This window comes from Paramormyrops kingsleyae, chromosome 15, assembly GCF_048594095.1.
Source record: "Paramormyrops kingsleyae isolate MSU_618 chromosome 15, PKINGS_0.4, whole genome shotgun sequence".
NCBI lineage: Eukaryota > Metazoa > Chordata > Actinopteri > Osteoglossiformes > Mormyridae > Paramormyrops > Paramormyrops kingsleyae.
This window is the reverse complement of record NC_132811.1, coordinates 8,511,047-8,532,662: the sequence shown is the minus strand read 5'-3', so window position 1 is coordinate 8,532,662 and position 21,616 is coordinate 8,511,047. Positions and strand designations below refer to the sequence as shown.

Below are 21,616 nucleotides of genomic sequence, written 5' to 3'. Positions count from 1 at the left end.
CACTTAAAATGCATCTTTAATAATGCCATATAGTACAACGACGTAATCACATACCCCAAATGATTACCTGCCCTACCCACCCTATAATTTTAAGGACTCATTTAAATAAGGTGAGGGTTGTGTTGCTTCAGCGTCGAAATACTCTAAATAAATTAATTTAAATAAATTCCACCCATACATCTCCCGTGCTGTTTTGTTAAGTACAATATACATGAAAATAAAACGTCAAGATAGAATTGATTGGATATCGCCTTTAATTTCCCACTTAAGTCTATAAAAATCGATTTTATTTATAATTTTTATATATTTGCGATGTTCGATTATAGCCAAGAAATTCTCAGCGAGCAGTAATGCTACCGCGACCGATTTAAAGTCTGCCTTTGATGCATAATTTTAGTTTTAACGTGTAATAATAAAGGTTATAATTCTTTTTTTCTGATGAGTGATCCTGGGGTTTTCCTTACGCCACTCGCTGCAGTTTGACATGCCCCGCGCGTTCATTTAAGATCACTCGAGCGCAGTCTGTCTTTCGTCCACCCCTTGAATTTGTCACGGTCCCTGGGGCACCTCAGAATAATACAACGCTGATAATGTATTTACATATTTTTCCTACTAAGTGTGACACAAAGCAGAAACACAATGGAAGCTTTCTACAAGTATAGCGTTTTGGCGTAATCGTTGAATGCAGTGCTAAATCTGAGTACACATTAAATCAGAATATATGCGCATTCCAGCCAGATGCAGAAAGAAAATATGGTAGTAGAAGGCATTCCTTCTAAGTATGTTCCTTCTAAGGTTTGGGTAGTATATCCTTCATGTTATTCTCCAGTTACAGGTATCCCCCTTTTAAGTTTAACTAGTTCCAGTATGAATATTAATTTACCGAAAGTGAGCCCTTTTTTACGTAACAGTTGCATGGTTGGGTAACATGAGATCATCTGCTGTCTGAGAGAGAGCAGCTCTATTCCATTTATCCTGCAGAGCTTGGGATTCACAATAAAATCCCATTAGAGCTGCGTGTCTCCCCCGAGACAGGTAGCAGCTCTCTGATTTGCTTCCTGGCATTTGACTCAGCTTTTATGGTAATAAGACAGCCTCTGTTTTGAAACAAGGAACGATCCTTCTAAATGTAACTCCTATTGTGTGGATGCTTTCGGACATAGAGGAAAACACTGGCAAAAATACACAAAACTCCTTTTAAAACACAAGAACATCCTCCGTTGCAGTATCAGTCAGCGACTCCTTTTCATCCCCCCGGGTGATTGCGACTGGGAGTGGCATTTGCTTCATGTGAGCTGGGAGCCTCTAGCGCCGGGACTCAGAGTGGATGCAGCGGCTGGTCTGAGATGCTCTACTGGCTGAGGGAGGAAGAGATGTCTCTGCAGGAGCTCCAGCAGCGGGTGGACTGTGTCATCACCCATGTCGGTGAGTGCTGTCGCCTCTGGCCGTCCGACGGGAAGCGCGAGGTGTGGCGAGGGGAAACACCGCATAGTAGCCGGGCTCGTGCTCTGCTACCGGTGTCACCTGGGTGGGACCCAGGGAGGCACGGCCGCGGAGACAATACACTGTTATCCTCATGGTCGGTTTGCATGAGCAGTGGTCTGTGGCTTCAGTTAGCCAGTCTGTTAATGTTTTTGCATCAGTCATTTTATCTGATTATCATTGTGCTTGTCATTGTTACTCTGTGTAGAACCTAATCCTCATCTTCATAACGGGCAGTTCCTGTATGACATAAAATAGCTTGATCAGTGTCGATCAGAAAACTATTATTTATTTTCTCCGAGGTAATGCTGTGCATTTAAATGTGACAAGATGATGTTCTGTCCACATATCTAAATTAAGCACTGCCTTCTTTATTGGAAAAACCCATAAATAAAAACTTTGCTTTATATAAATTATTATATGAAATTGTTATTATAGACACATTATTGTGCCATATCATAATAATATTATTATAATTTTAATCACAGATTGAATTAAAGAAATCATTGAGCTTGATAAAAAAAACTATATATATCAGAAAATAATTATAAGAAACTGCATAATCCATATATATTCTTTGAGCAGGTTTATAGGAAAGCTTGGGGAAGTAGGTTATTGTGACATGCTAGACTGATTGTATGTCTATGATATACCATCTATCATCGTCTCCATGGATGCAACCGGCCCCATGGGACGTACTTGTGGTTACCATAGAAACAGGGATAGCCAATGCCTGCACAAAGTATGTGCATCAGGCCACATTGATTTATAACAGCAGCTTGTAGTAGACGTATGCGCTAATGCTGCTTGTAAGTATGTTGTGCTTACTTATTGTGCTGGTGTTGTGTTGTTGTCAAACCTGCTGTGTGTAACCTGAGCCGCTGCAGAAAATTTTCCCCTAAGGATCAATGCAGTACCTACCTAGCTACCTGCCTACACCCATCCCTTGGTATAATCATAGGTTTCAGTTTGTCCAGTCAGGTAATATTATCCTCAAAGTGTTAATCAATGATATTTTATAAAGAGTGTTTTTGCCTGACATTTTAAGGTATATGGAATTTGACCTGAATACTTGAAATGAGTAAACCAATTTATGGTTTACATTAATATTTTTGGTCAGAGATATGTTTTCCTTCTCATCATCTTTTCTTTCTATTTAAAGTAGGAGTGTATTTATAAGCTTTTGGAAGGACAGTATAGGTGTATAGTAGTAACACTTTACTCTTGTTTTTAATTGTATCATAACTAAAACAGAGAATGTTAATCTATATCAGGAGACACTGATTTAATCTTAATCATTCTGACTCAGTGCATTACTATCATAGACATATTGCTGTATGAACTCTGTGAGTCACATAGGTGGAGGATAATAGAAATCATGTTTATGGTGTACATATTCTGCAATGGCTGCAGATTACATCATCGCATGCAAGCAGACTGTAGATGAGTGTGGATTACACGAATGTGTCAGGTAGGCTGAGGGAATATGCAGATAACATTTCACTTAATAGTCAACTATTGATTTTCTAGGAAGAGTGAATAGATTTTTCATTGTACAAGACAAAATACTGCACCCACATGTTGTTGTTTAGCCTGCTGTATAGTTGCCTTTAGTTATGTCCCACAGTGGAAAGCTGCGTATCACAGGAATTTAACATTTCCATGCTAAATTGCTTCTTAGCAGCTGAATTAATCAAATTAACCAAAACAAGTGCATGAAGCCCTTTTTTTTTCTTTATCACTCCTCAGGATTAAATTTGAACGAATAAAAGCCCCTTATTGATGGAAGTATTTTTATCTAAGGACTTATATCTGATATTTTACTTATCATAAATATTTAATCTTTGAATAACTATAAGAGCAATCGATAACACTGTAGTATGAATAATCAGTTAGAACTGTACCACTGAGCACAATGTATGTTGGCCAATTTGAAGTTGTGATCGAATTAGTATATTCAGGCGCATCGGTTTTATAACAGGAAAACGTTTTGATTTGATTTTATTTAATTCAGTCATCCATCTGTCCATCCGTCCGTCCATCCATCCATCCATCCATCCCTCCGTTCTTCTTCTTATACCACTCATTCAGGTCAGGCTTCAGTAGGGTTGGCTGATATATCGGTAAAATATCATATGATTATGAACATTAATAAGCATTTGCATATTGTGAGTATTGTGATATAGCCTAAACAAAAAAAATAAAAAGCCTTGTTTTGCAGAATTGACAGTAATAAGGCACTATTTTTGCACAAATTCCATCAAGGTGAAGTTTGTCATTGATGTAATTTATCATTACAGTCAGTCCTTCTACAATGTGACTAATGCGTTCCTGAAAAAAAACCCATGTTCACTAAAATTGCGTACTAAAATACACACATACAATGGGAGAAATAGGGTTATGGGAATGCAGCCCCAAAACTTAATAACTTATACCAAACAAAATTAATTGAGTAATAAAAGCAGTGATACCAGTGGCCAATACTGTAATTATATGCATTTTGAATAAGAAATAATAATACCTTAATAAATTATGTCACAAACATCTCCTATGAGCCTTATGAGTCTCACGAGAATTGCCTAGAATTTTAACCAAACATGCCGAACTCGTTACGTTGTCGATTGCTGAGAGTTGAGAGTAGTGAGCCACAGCCACTATATGGCCAAGCATGACCAAAGCAAAACTATAGAGGATTATGGTATACAGAGGGGCACTGAAGGCAACATGGCTACAGAGAGGCTACATAAACCAAGAGCCAATCCACTGCAAGATGCATGTACACACAGTTATTCTTTGTGGGCTATTTAGAGATACTCATTAGCCTAAGTGTGTATGTTTGACCAGCAGGAGGAACTGGAGCACGATTTGTTTCTGCATTCTGCATTAAGTGGCTTGTAGGGTATGATTGTGAGTGTTTGAATGTGTGTTTGAATTCTGCTATAGACAGGCAGTTCTCCCAGAGTGAACTGCTTGGCACCCCGGAATAGGCTCCAATCCCTCCCCAACCCTCCCCTCCATAGATGGTTGGATGATGGATAAATCAAATAAATCATAGATCTGTAAAAGCTTCTAAAGCATTTCAAATAGGGATAACAGGAAGGGCAGGAGGAAAAACTCTACCTTTGTCCATCATCCTATCTAATGTCATCACTTCTCTTCATTATCTCACATAGTTGTGGTGCTTCCTTCCTTCTTTCCTTCTGTTATTGTGGCATTGATTAGAAATAGCAGAATCCACAGGAGTGGATGAGAATTTGTATGCAAGGCTGAGACATGTTGGGGAAATGAGCATATTATATTATACATCACTCAGGAATTATGCTTTCATTGATATTCATTATTTGTTATCCATGTTATCCATGGGGACATGCATAGAGAATAAAAACAAAAATAAGCTCCGAATTAAATCATGTATAAATCAAGTGTGAGTTTTCAGTATCCTCAGTACAGTAATAATACGATGTAATAAGTCAATGAAAGTATGACACAAACATTTTGGGGAAATGCATTGTGGTAGGAGATGTTCATTATGTCCTTAACATTATCCATTCTGCAGCTCTTTGCCCAAAACTAATAGAAGATCAATAGTTGATTAATCGCAGCCTTGGTTATGACATTAGCTGTTGCTTTGTGTGCTGCTCCCTGCATCCTTTGGAAATGTTTGTCCTTCCCTTACTGATCTTGGTCAGAGGCCAACTTTTGTCTTTAACCATCTGAACAATGGAACAATAGTGCTTGCAACCATTATAGATGTAAATCGCAGGGCTGACCTAAATGCAGTTCAAACAGACTACTGCTCAATAAGATTAGTTCAGCATTTGTGTCTAGGTCAACAGAGCTGAAGACTATCCCCAAGTTAGGGAAAATAGAGTGGGTTATATGCTTGCCTTCCATGCTTAGCTAATCTCTCTGATCATTGGTAGGTCTAGTCCTTTAATGCTAAAGGAGATACTGTAATCCCAGATGGCACCGATTTGTTTTTCAAATAGGAATGACTGTATGGCACACTGTGTATGATCTTGGGTCTGCTTTCTCTCCCATGCTTGTGCTATGAAGAGAGAGACTACATTGACTGACTCTGATCATTTACCATAAGCTTGTATTATTAAAGAGAAATTTAAGTGGAGCGTTTGCTATTTCTTGAAATATAGCCAATGTAGTCAATACTGCAGACTGATTTTTCAATAAATTCAGTATTTGACTACATCTAATCTTGACCTGAACACAAATATTCAGTGTAATGCTGCATAAAAATAGTTCAGCACAAACTTTTAGGACTTAGAAGCTTTGAATGTTTTCTGGTTTCTTTATTTTTTTTTTTATATAACTTTCATTAATTGCCTTAGTCTTTCTGTAGTATTTCCCTCTCATCTTGAGGGTGCAAAAACAAACCACAAAACACAAGGAGGTTACAGCAGGGTTGCCTGTAACTCCTACAATATTTTGTCCTGTTTCCAGTCACAATTAGTGGGAATGAAAATGCATTTACAAATTTACAATATGAGGAAATAATAAAACATGTTTTATTTCAGTCTCTGGCTTATGGATGTACGTGATACTCAAAAAGCCTTTGAAGCAGATGTTTGATTCTTCTTAAGGAGGGACGTGGTGCTAACCAGAGCAGGGAGAGCTTTGCTTTCAAGGTTGGGGTGTGGGCCACGGGCAGGAAAGGAGGAGGTGTGGTCAGAAAGGAAACAGCAAAGCTAGAGGTGTGATTCCCAGTTCTGGGGCCTCCAAGCAGGGAAGGGCATCCAAGAAATGTTCTGAAGTATACTGAGGTCCTGCTAAGCTATGCGGGTTGCATTTTGTATGTGAATATATTTGGTTTAGGGACAGTAATGAAAAAAAAGCCTGTTTGCTATATCCATCCTTTCATTTTTCGTAGCCACTTATTGAGTACAAGATCACAGTGAATTTCTAGCCTGTCCTAGAAAGCTCAAGGTAAGACACAGGGAACAATCTGGATGGTATTACAGGCTCTTTGCTATGTATAATTGTCAGTATATTTGTCTTCAACTCACTGTACACATCATTACATGGTGAGACATGTTGACCATAAAGTTATGAGTGTTACTGGGTTTATAAACGTTCTTATTGTTTCTGGAAACTGTTCACATTTCAGGTAATATTGGACATTTGATACTGGTTGGGTTCACAGAAAATAAATGGCACTCATGTGCTTTGATTGTAATATAACTGAGTGAAAAAAAAATCTTTTTATTATTCACTATTACAGAGTGCTCAGTCACTCCTTTTATTTTTAGCTTAGACTGCAGCAAGCATTTGGTGAGTTTTGTTGAGTCATGCATAATAATATAAATACTGACAGCTGTATTACAGCAGTCTCAAAATAATCAGAGATCTAAATTATGCAATATACAGCCATATAAGTAACACTACAGCAGTTACAGATTATGATAGATTGGGAGTCCTCCATCTGCATTCGTTTTTGCTGGACAAATTGCATGTTTTTCCTGGGCCTGTTATAGAGTCTACATTGATAGACCTCATTCAGTCACCACCTGTTACAGTACCATTAAGTACTTACAAGAATGCATAAAATAATATCTACATGATGCAAAAACTGCTAAGTCTTTTTATGCATTCTTATCATCAAAGTGAAATGAAAGGATGTCTTCTTTGTTTTGTGGAACGTCTCTGACGCAACACAGCGATGTGCTGGGTGGGAGAGGAAAGGGAAGGTTTTTCTGCAGTCGTTGAGGATATGTGAAGAGAGGCAGGGCTGTTAGAGAAGCAGTGACTGAGAGCCCAGCCGCATCTGTTCAAGTGCTCTTCAGGCTGCTGGGATATTGTACCTGACATGGGATCCAAAATGTGTAAGTGTGTCATTTTCTGCATCCTACTGACCTATACTGTGCTTGTAGAACAGGCGCGAATGTGGATCTTCTGTAGGTAGCACTATGTTATTTTGTCTTTGTTGAAGGGGATACATAGCTCACTATTAAAGAGATTTCTATCTGGGAGTGGTTTAAGTGGCAGAGCAAGGTTTTGAGTAAGAAACAGGTTAGATCCCAGGTAATGTGATTAGAGACATCAGTATAACTTTAGTAAGCAGCATGCAATATACTAAAGGAATCATGGTTATAATACTATTACCTGTTATAAGTATAGTTTACTGACAATTCAAGTACCCTTTAATGTTTCCCTGTAGTGTAATCCTATTGGTTATGTAATCCAGGTTTAAAGGGATTAAGACAGACAAACTGCTTATCCTCAGTTATTGTGCAGCCATACTGTGAGGGGAGGAATGATCTCGGTGAAGACGCCAGCACCGGCTTGTGGAGGGAAGGTTGCCGTGCTCCCTGGGACATGGAAAGTGAAACGCAAAGAGGAGACAGGCTGGGGAAGGTGGAAACAGGAGGGATGGGGGGAGTGAGATGAGAAATGGGAATTGGGGATGGCTGGAGTCAGCAGTGGAGGTTAGAGGCGCCTCGGTGCTGCTCAGGTGAAGGTTACAGTGGGAAGACACACCCAGAGAAGGCAGCTGGAAAGCAGGCCGTTTGAGCCTGCTGCAAAAATGAGCGAGGCGGTCTGGAAGAACACGGCAACGGGAAGCCGCTCCGAGTTCCCGTCCTCTCTCTGCGCCACACTGACCTTGGCTCTACTGGGCACAAGCTGACCGGTTCCTGGAGGCTGCCAGGGACAGCAGCATAGCTTTGCAGGACCTTGGCACAAGCTCACACGCACACGCTCGCACAGACTGACGCATACAGAGATAGGCATACGGATACCTTGGCACCCGGCTACAGAATGGATGCCCGTTCTTCCTGCTGTCAGACCTTCCCCTCCGCATGCTTGGTGTGCGGGCGGCGGACCTGGGAAGACTCCTTCTCCACAGTGTGCATCTCGGCCGAGGAGATGGAGTCTTACTACTTCTTCCTGTGGGTGTGTCAGAAGACTGAATCTGCTGCTGTGAGAAGTATGTCGTCCTCCATATGCGTGGTGCTCCTGCTTTGCTGCCGCTCTCGCGCCGATGGGTGTTTGTTCCTTGTGGATCACATGCTTTCCGTCCACTCAGGCTGGCTTTTGAAACGATGGCTGTCCAGATTTTCTGACTAATTGAGTTCCTCTTTGTTGGAAGGTTGTAGTATCAGACAGCCGAATGTGATTTCAGGGGGTGGATCAGCTGTTTGGCAAAATGGTAGCATTTAAATTTCAATGCTTTCTTGGAAAACATCTGTGATGGAGCTGTGATATTAATGTAACTAGTAACAAAATATCATTTGGGAAATAGCACTTTACTAAAATAGTCTTGTGTTAATCAGTGTCACAGTTAAGCTGCTTTAATACTGTTTCATTAGCAGCAATATGATATAATGCTAGATTTCAAGGCGGGTCTGGGCTATTGTGCCAGGGGGTGTCCCTGTAAATATTGATTCTTAAATGACACGCATCTGGGTTCTGAGGGGTGAGGCAGCAAGGTTCCCCATCTCTCGTCTTCTCTGTCTTTCTCTCTCTCTCTCTGTCTCCTAGTTTCCTAATATAAATTTTCAGCTTATTTAGTAAAATGGATTTAGCTATTACCTCATTCCCGACATCAAGGGCAAACGTTTCCGCTCCAGTGGGTATTGCTGCAGCACTTGGTAATGCAGATGTTGATGATGTCATTATACTATGTGCACCCAAGTGAGTTGAGAACATGCTGAAGTTGAGTCATACATATCTGCAACGCACAAAGTAACGTATCGAGAAATTGTGCATTAACCAAAATAGTTTTTGTGGAAAATAAATAGACTATGACATGAGATGATTTCAACATTTAGTAAGGTGTAGGCCTGTGTATTCTGTACTGTACATTATTATCGTCCCTGTTTTTAATATTCATATTTATAATTTTTTTGTATATTTTCAAATATGTAATTCTTAAAATATTTGTGTTTAAATTAGTGCACACATCCTACTTGTAATTACTGTTCAACATACTGTGTAAGCTTTTTTATGCATCAGTACTTCAGAATGTTGATATAAATTTATAGATAGCAAAAAATAAGTAAAACTTTTAATAGGTTTTATGAATATTGTGAGGTGATTCTGTTTATTTGCAAGTTATTCTTTTCATCTACTGTGAGAACTAGCAACTTCCAGAATTTTGAATTCAATTATAATAAATAAACCTTTTGAATGGGTTTAATTAAAAAGCAGGAAATGTTTACCTCCATACCTATGTAGGCCATCATAAGCCTAATGGTCTTACACACATTCTTCCGGTTTCTCTGGATGTTGCGGTTAAACGATCTTTATCCTGAAATCCTAGAATGTGGGACTGCCGAGACAGTGGAGGATAGGGCTAGGCGATATGACCTCAAATCAATATCACGATTAATTTTACCTCAGTTACGATTAATGCATGCTTATTTATTTTTTTTGCCCTCATATTACACTGACAAGGTTTGTACTGTAAATATGCTCAACTATTAAAGCTGGGATTTTTTTTCTAATAAAAGACTGTATTTCTCTATGATTATTAAAAATAACTGAAGGAAACACACACAGAGATGAACCATTTCTGATTATTTATTGAATATTTCTAACTGAAATCAAAGCACAAACCGCTTGAAATTAAAATGTCTTATAAAAAAGGTCACATTTTAGTTTTAATGTAAAAAGCAAGTTCCCTAAAAAAAGTAGAAAATAAAAAGTTTGCATTTTTTGCAAACAGAATTCAGTACAGCTATTTCAAAAACTTTTCAAATTACAGTACTGCTCAAATTAAATTACCTACTGAACTGTGCATAATATAAATATATACGCTATAATACAGCACAGTACTGTACATAAAATATAGCTTATTGTAGTTTCACTACTGCATCTTGTTGGGTCGTTTTTACATGAAGAGACACTGGGAAAAGTATTAACAGATTTCTTTTAAGAATTACCAGAATTAAAAAAAAAAAATGAAGTAACCGACATGGACAAGATTACGTCAATTAGAGGTTCTGAATGTCAGTTTTGATTAATTTTTGATTAATCTCCCTGCCCTACTGGAGAAGACAAACTCCAGCAGGGGAGCCTTTAACTTCCATGTTTTCTGTGCCAGCTATTTGATTTCTTAGTCATTTCCAAAAGAGTGATTGACTGCAGTTCAGTTTTCTGTAATGATTTTCATTAGACACATGTCACTGCTGTTTTGGCCTCCCTGAATAATTTACTCAAGGCTAATGAACTCTGGGCGAAAGAGAATAAAATAGAGTACTTCAGGGTTTAGATTTGCAAGATATTTCTCTTGACTCACACCAACAAGCAGGCTGTACCCTGAAGTGCATTTCTCCAGTGGTGTGGCACTTTGTTGCTGCTCTAGTTTCAGGACAGCATCCAGGGGCCTCAGAAGCCATCTAGACTCCTTGGGGAGTTTGTTGTAATCAGTTTCACATTTTGCAGGCCTGTCACTTTTTTTTGGAACAAATCTGTTATGTACCGGCAAGACGTTTTGGCCTTTTGTAAGTCGAGTTTTAACTCAAACTTCATTCATTATACTTGGAGGTATTTTAGTTTTGGTTTGATGGTTTATTGGGTGACATTACGGCCTGATAACTCCATGGGTTCGATTCCTGGTTCTGTGTGTGGAGTTTGATCTCCTCTTGTGTTTAAGTGGGCTTCCTCTCACAGGCAAGAGACACGTGGATCTGTACCTGTAAATTATGTGTACCATGTTTGCCGTGTACCATGTTTTCCATGCACTGTGACAGACTGGCATCCCTTCCAGGGTGTCGGCTGCCTCACGCTCTCTGCTTCCGGGGATCATCTCCAGACTCCAGATGAGCGCTTATGCAAAATAGATGAATGCATTTTAAAATCATTGACTCAGTAATGCACTACTTCATGATGGCGCGGTAAAACATTTTTTAATATTTAAAGCCAATCCCAGTCTGCTTTTGATGAAAGTGGGGGATTTCAGTGTTTCTTCCATTTAGCAGGGAGCCATGTGCCACTCCCTCCCCCCCATATGCTGGGCTTTTTCCCTCAGGGAGCAGGTGGCAGGTGCAGAGAGGTCTAGCCTATTTCCAGCTAATTGGCTCTCAAAGCAATACAGGGACCATATAATGGCTGTTCATTTGATATTGTGTCATATTTCCTTTTATGAAAGGCAATTGGCTAAAAATCAGATCTTCAAAATTTTCTAAATCTAAAAGATGAATCCATCCATCCATCCATCCATCTCCATTTCATTTAGAGCAGGGGAAGTGTTTTACTGCAGTGTAATCTAGCTCAACATTTTCCCCATGATTTTATGGTAAAATAACAAAGCTGAAACATATGTATGCCCATTAAAATAATAAATAATGTGTTGCAATTTAACTGCAGTCAGGGATTATTTGTAAACGTTTTTGTTGCATACTATATAAAGTACCTGGGTATTCCCTGAAGCAGGATTAAGGGAAAGCTTGGCTTTCTTTAGCCACTTTCATGGAATATCCCCCTGGTAATTTCATTAACATACTGTATGTCTATACTATTAAATAATATTTATATTAATTATATGTCAGTAAGCAGAAATGCCAATGACATTTTTTTGCTTGAAAATCTACCAAAAATAGCTTCTTCTTTCCTTTGCTCCCTGTTCAATTATTCTGAAGAAGAGATTACTACATTTGATTAAAGTTTTTTAAGTAGAACACATTTAAAATTGGTATTTACATATAGCATTTGACTAACAAATAAAAAATTTTGCATTGGAGCAAGACCCTTGCTGACCCTTGATAGTTCAGAATTTGCATGTGTGCTGCTGGGAGATCTTTTAGGCTGGTCTCCAAAGGCCCATTATATCCAAGAAAAGGTCTCTCCACAGCTTAGTCACAGACAGTATGCTGGAGAAACCTAGCCAGCTATTGCTAACTTCCTTTTAGCTTGGGGTTTTCATACCTACTGCAACTCTGAAGCAAATTGAATGTGAGCAGTGGTGGCTTAATGGTTAGGGACGCACATTTGTAATTGAAAGATTGCAGGTTCGAATCCCTGATCAGCAATGCGCTGATGAGGTACCTTGAGCAAGGTACCGCCCCCAAGCACTGCCCCCCGGGTGCTGAATTAACTGCCCCCTGCTATGTCACATATGGGTTAAATGCAGAGAATACATTTCGTTGCTGTGGTGTGTCAACGATGACAATTAATCTCCAAATTATTATCCCCTCAGTAGTAAGAGATATGGACTTTTTGCCTGCGTCTAATCTAGGGGCTTATACCTTGTTTATGTTGTTGTTTCACTTCAGGTTTTTGCAAAGCTTAGCATATACTTGCACAAGGTCACATGCAAATGAAACGTAACGAGGGACATAGAAACGTGTCTTTCTGGATACTTGGCATAACATAGATAAATTCAAACTATAATTCATCACAATAGATATGCTAGATAGACTAGATGTGCCAGCAGCACTTAGGGATGAGGGCAGCATGGCAGCTCAGTGGGTAGCACTGTTGCCTCACCCCTCCGGGGCAGAGCCTCTGAATCACGCCTCTGCTATGTGCGTGTGGATCGTATTCTCATGGTGTAGAGTGGGTTTCATCTGGGTTCTCCGGTTTCCTCCTTCAGGCCAAAGATATTCAGTTAGGCTAATTGGCATCTCTGAATTGAACATTGTGTGTGTGTTTGTACGTGGGTGTCTGAATCTGCCCTGTGATGGACTGGCATCCAGATTGCACCCCGGTCTTCCTTAGATAAGCTACAGGTCTCTGTGGCCCCTCCCAGGATAAACAACTGGATGATGTGAATGTACATCAGCAAAACACAATTTGTATTTACAAAGAAGACCTTTATGATATCCAGATAGAAATGTAGCTCTTTATATGTACATGTGCTGTAGGTTTGCCCAGAGCAGTGTAATACACAAAAGCCAGAGGTGGGACGAAGTCATAGACTTTTAAGTAACACTCATACTATACAGTATAGTATATAACTTTGTTGTGGCATTAAATTAGAAAAAATATATTTATAAATTATATTCAGACTTGTTTAGGACTTGTAGCTTAGGACTTTGGTTTGTTAACTTGGGACTTGACTTGGTACTAGACTTCCTTGACTTGAGCTTTGACTTGGGACCTGACTTGAAACTTGAGTGATAAGACTTGAGACTTACTTGTTACTTGAAACGCAATGATTTCTTCCCGACTCTGAAAAAAAAGCCTTAAAGACTGACATATGGAGTCCTTATGATTTCCTGCCTCACTTTAGTGCCTTTATTTAGCTGGACTCTCGATATAGTGTATCATGTGTTAAGCCCATCTTCCACACAAAGGAGCAGCTGTGTCCTGTGTCTAGTTCAAGGCCACACTGTCTACAGTCTAGTCTATCTGAGTGAAGAATGATGCGGTTTAGTAAGTAGGGGGGGGGGGGGGGGGAAACACGGTTAAATTTACAGCATTATTTGGAAATCACAAAGAAAAATGTTAGTTATAAAGTGGAACCCTGAGGTTTCATGTTACACAAGTCATCTTTCAGTGCATATTTCTATCTGGTATTGAGGTATGGAGATGCAGGGAACCTCCCACTGGCCTAACAAGGAATCTAATTGGACAGCTGAAGGCTCTGAATACATGCAGGCCCCCCCTGTGTGCTCCTGAAAAGTTACTTACCCTTTTAGACAAAACCTAATTACATCTGCCTCCAAAAATCCTTTGGTTATGATCACCAAATAATTTAGGTCCTTGTAGGCTTTTCTTGCTTTTAACTGAGCTTGTTTGTTATGGGTTGTATAAGTGTATAAGTGTATAAGTGTGACGGCTGGCAAATTCTACCGAGAAGCACCTATCGGCCCTATGAACCATATGGAATTTATTCCTGGCTAAGGGCCTGGTCAAATTTAACTTTTGTGTAAGGCTAAGCTTCTTTTTGTAAGGTCAAGGGCAATCTAAAGTATATTTTTACCTCATTTCATTATATAAAAAAATATCTGACCTCTGTAATGCAAATGCTGTTTGTTGAATTAAAATGAAATGATCCTGCACAATGTTGTGATCATTATCTATACTAATTAAGATTGTTGGTTGCCCAGGTCCCCAAACAGGCAATCAATTGGAATGTTAATGGGGGGAGTCGTTAAATTTCTTTGTTCACCAAGGGGGCAGAGTCTTCCGACAAGGCAAGATTTCCCTAACTTTCTATATCTTTTTAATATTATGATAAACTGTTACAAGACCAAGACCATTGTACCAGTCCCACTGACACCATTCAAATGTGACCAAACTTGAATATGTGTATCAATTAGGCTACATTAATATTACATATATGTATGTCAATTACACTAACATGTCTCATTCAGTGGGGGCTGAGGTGATATGACTGGGTGTAGCAGCCTGATGATCTGTGCTCAGTCTCGTTGGAGCCGGGTTGATAGTTCCCGTCTTAGTGAGAAGGAGTGCAGACCCAAAGGAATCCAGGTTCACAGAGTTCTGTAGGGCCAGATGCACACAAACCCCAGTGTTCATCTTTCCCTACTCATGTGTGTTGGACTGTGGTGCTCAGGCTTATCCTGTTGTGGTTTTACAACCTCCCAGTAACTTAATCATTTCCCCTTTCGTCTCCTCTCTCCCAGATGAAATAATGCAGCAGGAGATCAGACCCCTGCTCGCAAAGGACATCATTGAGCAGCTCAGAAGGGAGTTTGCCTTGTTGTCAGGTAAGCAACGCTTCAAATCACTACCAGCATGCATATCTTTGTGACTGCTTTGTGTGGCTAGTATATCATTCTAAGTAGGAACAAAGAGACACATTTGCTTACGTGTGGTTACATGAAACCATAATCCTACCATCTTAGCAGTCAAAACTCAATCATTAGATACATTTGTAAACCATAAAATTCTGGAATTACATTTTTGAGCTACAGTTTGCTCATTACCATATTATTGTTGTAACTGTAACATTTGTCCTGCCTGAACACTAAGAGAAGTCAAAGAGAAATAAATAAAGGATTTGGATGACTCACGAAAAATTTGCTCTTTGCTTATCTGTCATTTTCAATTTTTTTTTCTTGCCTAAGGTTGAAATGCAAATTGTTGTAAATTCAGAATAAATGCTTTTTTCTTTTTTGCTGAATTAAAGCAGCATTAGTTTAGAAACTGAAGTGTAACTTGTACAGTTAAAATGCACAATTGATCTTGTCATGAGTGGGTTTTTTGCTGTTGTGACCCCGAAAAGATCCCTATCCGATTAGGGCCTAGGATTCAACAGTCAATGTAGACTGTTGAATCCTATGTCTAAAATCAGCTATGTCTAAAACCAGCTACAAGCTGTAATGAGTCCGTGAAACTGGGAATAACACCCCACTGCTTTGGGTTTCACTGGAGAGGGAACAGTAGCTACTATAAGCACCTCATTAAGGTATTGGATCTTTTGGTACTGGTACTCGACCGGAAGTCAATGGATGGATTAGTATGGAGCCAGACAGTCTTCGGTGAAAGATTAAATATTGCTTGGTAGTTAAATAAAGGTTTTGGAATTATTAAATCATCGTGGACAGTATGGCTCTCACTGAAACAACATGATAAGGATTACCCATGCATTTGGCCTTTTGCGTGGGAGCGAGTTAGAATACCAGAGACAGCGTACCGCAGTGTGTTCATCCGTTACATCTCAGATATCAGGCAGATAGTGGTGTTTTACAAACCCCAGGTACCCAATCTGGGCTCATGATTATGGGAGTCTTGCATGAAAGCGTCATGCCTGTATTTATGTTTGCTTGCTAGCTATTTAGATGCAGGCATTAATTGTGCACTTTCAAAAGTGTATGCAGGATAATCGCCCCCTATTTAGTTGTCTTGCTTTGCGGTATTAGGTTTAGATGTAGAACGTGAATCAAGTTTTGTGTTGAACAATATCGCCATCATGTGGTTATACGAATGCAAACATTAAGTTGAAATTTGAGAAGGGAAGGTATAGATCACGGTGCTCATTTAAGCCTATAAAATGTTCACACATCTTTGCGGAAATATTTACGAAAACATAAATTTTCGTAGGAACACTTACAGTCAAATTTATAAAAGCTTGTATAAACTAATGTATGCATCTTTATACAGTTTTATAAATCTCACGTATCGTGGAAACCGCCCCATTCCTACCCGGAAATTATTCTTAAATTGGCTATGCAAATTAGCCACGTGTATAGGCGCTTTACAAACGCTGGGTTTTTTTTTTCCGGAACAAGGGGTTTCATTTATCAAAGTGTGTGTAGAACAAGTCCTAAATAAGTGTGTACGAATTGCCGGTAAGCAGAATTGGTATTTGTCACTCCTGCATACGAACAGCCCTACGCAATGAATAGTGATAAATTACAGCATCTCCCGCATTCTAAATGTGATCAAATCATCACTGGAATAATGACTGTGATGTTTAATATTTGCTCTCTAAGTTAAATATGGCGTGATGATGCTGTGTGTGACGTACCTACGGGCCTTTTTATACTGTTACGCGGGGGTGCACATGTGTTGGTGCTTACACGTAGGACTTAGAGTACACGCAATAGTATTGATATATATATATATATAAGTAATTTAAAACAATAAACCAATTGCTGAATGCTAGTGGTATATCAGGCATAATGAAAACGTTTCTGTATTTATTAACGTGTATTCCAGCAAGATGCACATTTCTATCTGAACTCAAGATGTCGCTTTTTTTCTATTTCCTCCAAAACGTTCTAGACTATTCGTAACTGTGCAAACGTCTTCAGGATAAATGCTTCCTTATAAATGACTAAATCTTTATGTACGTGTGAGTACAGATTCTAAGTCTTTTGTCTTTTTCATTCATACCGTGCAGGGGGAAGAGGAAAAGATGGAGCTCCGATAATCACATTCCCGGAATATTCTGGTTTCAGCGATCTTCCAGATGAAGACTTCCTCAATGTTGTCACATATCTGACAAGCATTCCCAGGTAACGTTAGAGAGGAATGGATACGTACAGCATAGTATACAAAATATAACAATGACAGCAACACCTTGGCTCTCCATGGGAGGGGGCAGCTCTGACAGTGGCACTCCCTCCATCTGCTGCACATTGGATGGTGGGTTTGCTGGGAACGTTCTGGCAGGAATCCGGGCATGGAGCTAAGAGAAGGGCAGAGCATAAAAGCAGCCAGAGTGCAGCCTTCTAACTGACAGAGATCGATCTTTTCCTTGAGCCTATTCCTGCCCCGGTCACTGTGTAATTCTTATACTATCCAAAGCCTGCCGAATCTCTTAGCAGACAACTAGCTGGAAGTATCACATTTTTTCTGGGAACAGAACAGGGCTCTGGCCACTTAGATAAAGTGCTACCAAGAAATCCAGTGCATGGAGCTTAATGTTGGCAATGGGCTCAGGATGTCGACGTTGCTGCAGTAAGGCAAGTGCATGTGACCCCAGCAGGTGAAAACATTTAAGCACTTAACAATGTCTTTGTGAGAATATTCTCTGCAATGGACTGGCATATCCTCAAGGGAATGCTGCGCGCAGAGATGGAAAGTTCAGGTCCAGAAAGTACAAATCCAGACGAATATTTTGTTTCAGCCAACCAGTTGAGTAATATGTGAATGTCACTCTTTAAATTTGACTGGTTGGTTGAAAAAAAAACTTTCTCTTTATTTCACTGAATAAACGGTAGCATAAAATGCATAGGCATAGTTTGGAAAAAAAAAAGACCCATCATACGTGTTTATTTTCCTCTCAGTTTGGATGCAGCCAGCATTGGATTTATTATAATCATAGACCGGCGCAGGGACAAATGGAGCTCTGTGAGAACCTCGCTCACCCGGATAGCGGTACGTCGTTAATGCTTATTCCATCACATTTTGCTTATTTAATATACTAAGTGGTAGGAAATAAAAAATTGACAATGCATTACTTTTACTCGTGTAATAATTCCTATGTAACTTCTCAATATACAGCCGCGGAAAAAATTAAGAGACCACAACACATTTTTTTGTTTCACTCAATTTATGGGTGTGCATCTGTGAATATTATGTTTTTCTTTTTTTTTGCAAACTGTGACCTGGTTCTTCCCTGTTTCTCATTAATGAAGGGCTTCTTCCTTGCCTTATGGGACTTCAGTCCTGCTCCTAGGAGCCTGATACAAACCATCCTAGCAGTGCTCTTCACACCTGCACTTAATGTTTTCCATTCCTTATGAAGGTCACTCGATGTCATCCTACGATTCATGGGAAGCTGTCAGAGAAGTTGACGGTCATCTCTGGCATAAAAAAGTCATTTCCGCCCTTCACCGGGCTGGTTTTGGATTGTTCTCAGTGTGTCCTGCTTCACCTCATTCTTGTACTGTTGTCTTAGAAATTTCGAACCTGGAAGCGACCTGCTGCTCAGCGTAACCTTCTGCCAGCAGACCCACGATTAAATCAGAATTTAACAATGCAGATTTGGTTAAAAATATAGAGTGGAATCTAGATATTTTCCATGGCTGTATTTGTTCAAGAACAGTTGCTGGATTTCAGTTGATTTTTTTTGTTGTGCTCTTCTGTGGCTGCCTGTAGGGGGCGTTCCCAGGAAACCTTCAGCTGGTCTTGGTGCTGCGGCCGTCTCGCTTGATTCAGAGAGCGATAGCCGACATCGGCATCAGGATGCATCGTGACGACTTTAAAATGAAGGTACCGGTAAGCATGCGTTTGACTGTTCTCATACTTCCCATATTTGTCATTCACATCCACGTGCTTGGCATTCCTCTCATAATGTCTGCGAGACATCCTGTCTCCTGCGAAACATCCTCTATCTTTGTAGAAAATGTACCTAAAAATGTATTATAATCCCGAGTTAAGTTTATTGTACCCCATTTCCCAGAGTGACTTTTAGAGACCATGTTTTGTAGTATGGTCACACGTGACTGTGCTGCATCAAAACATCTCTTATGGTTTCTAAAAGTCACTCTGGGAAATGAACAGATGGACAGATGACCCCAGCAGGAGGTCATGTGCCCATATAGCATCTACATTCACATGAAATGTCATAGTGCACTGGATTTCAATTGCTCATCTATCATTGTCAGTTGTGTCGCAAAATCGTTAACAACACATTTCATCTTCATTATGGTCTTTATGTTGCTCTGTGTTATTCACTTTTAGGGTAATTTGTTGTTTAATCTTTTTATTATAATATGTATTATATACTGTAGTACACACATAATACACGTATTAGCTGTAGGTAGCTGCTTTTGTGTCCATGTAAACGCCAGGGTGTATTGTCACTGCCAAGAAGGTAATGCCACAGTTTAGGTTGCGTTGAATTTGCCCAGTGATTTAGTTCAACATTATGTTACATAATAGGGTCAAATAAATTCAGAAGGATTAGGTCTGTGTTCACAAACCACCTGATGTTTAGCAAGAAACACTGAGTAAATAAGCATTTGGGCTCAGCATACGATCGCATTGTCCTTGGTTTTCTAACTAAGGTGATATAGAGCGGTTGTTGTTTGCCCACTGCCTTTGTTCGTGATAGAAATTCCTTTCCTGGTCTTGTTTGATTCCCAGATCATCATGCTGAATTCCGTCTCGGATTTGCATGGCTACATCGATAAAGCTCAGCTAACGTGTGAACTGGGTGGGAACTTGGAGTACTGCCACAAGCAGTGGATCAGCCATCGGACAGTGAGCATTTCTTCGAACCTCTTGCTTGTACAGTCATGCCTTGGTACAGTATCTGCGTGAATTGGTTCCAGGACCCCCTGCAGATACCAAAATCCGTGGATGCTTAAGTTCCTTATATAAAGTGGTATAGTATTTGCATATCTACGCACATCTTCCTGTTTTGACAATGTAAATGCTACATAAAAAGTTGTTATATATACCCATGTGCAAATTAATTGAAACATATGGTTAGATCTGTATGCAGACAGACTGACCACAGTTAAGACGGACTTCACAATCACATTAGTTCATAATTATCACCTTGGGTTCGGATTTAGGACCTGGTGGACTGATAAAAATTGTATGCGAATAACCCAGGATGAGGTGCCAGTCCATAGCAGGGCACACGCACCATTCATGCTTTCGGGGAATTTGGAAACTCCAATTAACCTTAGCATGATTTTGGACCATGGGGGGGAAACCAGTGACCCCAGAGGAAACCCCACCACAACATGGGGAGGCTCCCGAACTCCAGAGCATTCACCTGAAACATACATGGATGGCTGAAGCACAGTCATCACCAGCCATTCACCTGCACCCCGCCTGAGCAGGCCTGTCAGTCTGTGGGCACAGTGCCACCCCTGTCCATCCACCCAGCTCTAACTCCACCCGAGCAGGACTGTCAGTCTATGGGCACAGTACCCCCTTTGTCCATCCACTCCATCATACCACCCAGCCTTAACCCCACCTGAGCAGGCCTGCCAGTCTGTGGGCACAGTGCCTCCTTTGTCCATCCACTCAATCATACCACCCAGCCCTAACCCCACCTGAGCAGGCCTGCCAGTCTGTGGGGACAGTGCCTCCTTTGTCCATCCACTCCATCATACCACCCAGCCCTAACCCCACCTGAGCAGGCCTGCCAGTCTGTTGGCACAGTGCCTCCTTTGTCCATCCACTCAGTCATACCACCCAGCCCTAACCCCACCTGAGCAGGCCTGCCAGTCTGTGGGCACAGTGCCTCTTTTGTCCATCCACTCAGTCATACCACCCAGCACTAACCCCACCTGAGCAGGCCTGCCAGTCTGTGGGCACAGTGCCTCTTTTGTCCATCCACTCAGTCATACCACCCAGCCCTAACCCCACCTGAGCAGGCCTGCCAGTCTGTGGGCACAGTGCCTCTTTTGTCCATCCACTCAGTCATACCACCCAGCCCTAACCCCACCTGAGCAGGCCTGCCAGTCTGTGGGCACAGTGCCTCTTTTGTCCATCCACTCAGTCATACCACCCAGCCCTAACCCCACCTGAGCAGGCCTGCCAGTCTGTGGGCACAGTGCCTCCTTTGTCCATCCACTCAGTCATACCACCCAGCCCTAACCCCACCTGAGCAGGCCTGCCAGTCTGTGGGCACAGTGCCTCTTTTGTCCATCCACTCAGTCATATCACCCAGCCCTAACCCCACCTGAGCAGGCCTGCCAGTCTGTTGGCACAGTGCCTCCTTTGTCCATCCACTCCATCATACCACCCAGCCCTAACCCCACCTGAGCAGGCCTGCCAGTCTGTTGGCACAGTGCTTCCC

The 21,616-nt window shown here is 40.7% G+C and overlaps 1 protein-coding gene across 8 annotated transcripts in view; it reads left to right on the top strand.

Moving 5' to 3' along the window:
- mcf2l2 (MCF.2 cell line derived transforming sequence-like 2) overlaps positions 1–21,616 on the top strand; it is a 62,243-nt gene that overhangs the window by 501 nt on the left and 40,126 nt on the right. For 5 of the 8 annotated variants that reach the window (XM_072699946.1, XM_072699945.1, XM_072699944.1 and 2 more), the window contains exons 1-6: positions 1,017–1,425; positions 15,030–15,113; positions 17,252–17,366; positions 18,141–18,231; positions 18,955–19,074; positions 19,945–20,061. In XM_072699946.1, coding sequence (XP_072556047.1) covers positions 1,347–1,425; positions 15,030–15,113; positions 17,252–17,366; positions 18,141–18,231; positions 18,955–19,074; positions 19,945–20,061 — 606 coding nt within the window. In that variant the 5' untranslated portion in view covers positions 1,017–1,346. Of the gene's footprint in view, positions 1–1,015; positions 1,426–15,029; positions 15,114–17,251; positions 17,367–18,140; positions 18,232–18,954; positions 19,075–19,944; positions 20,062–21,616 lie in introns of those variants that run through there. The other 3 variants (XM_072699941.1, XM_023844286.2, XM_023844284.2) reach the window with 3 other exon arrangements.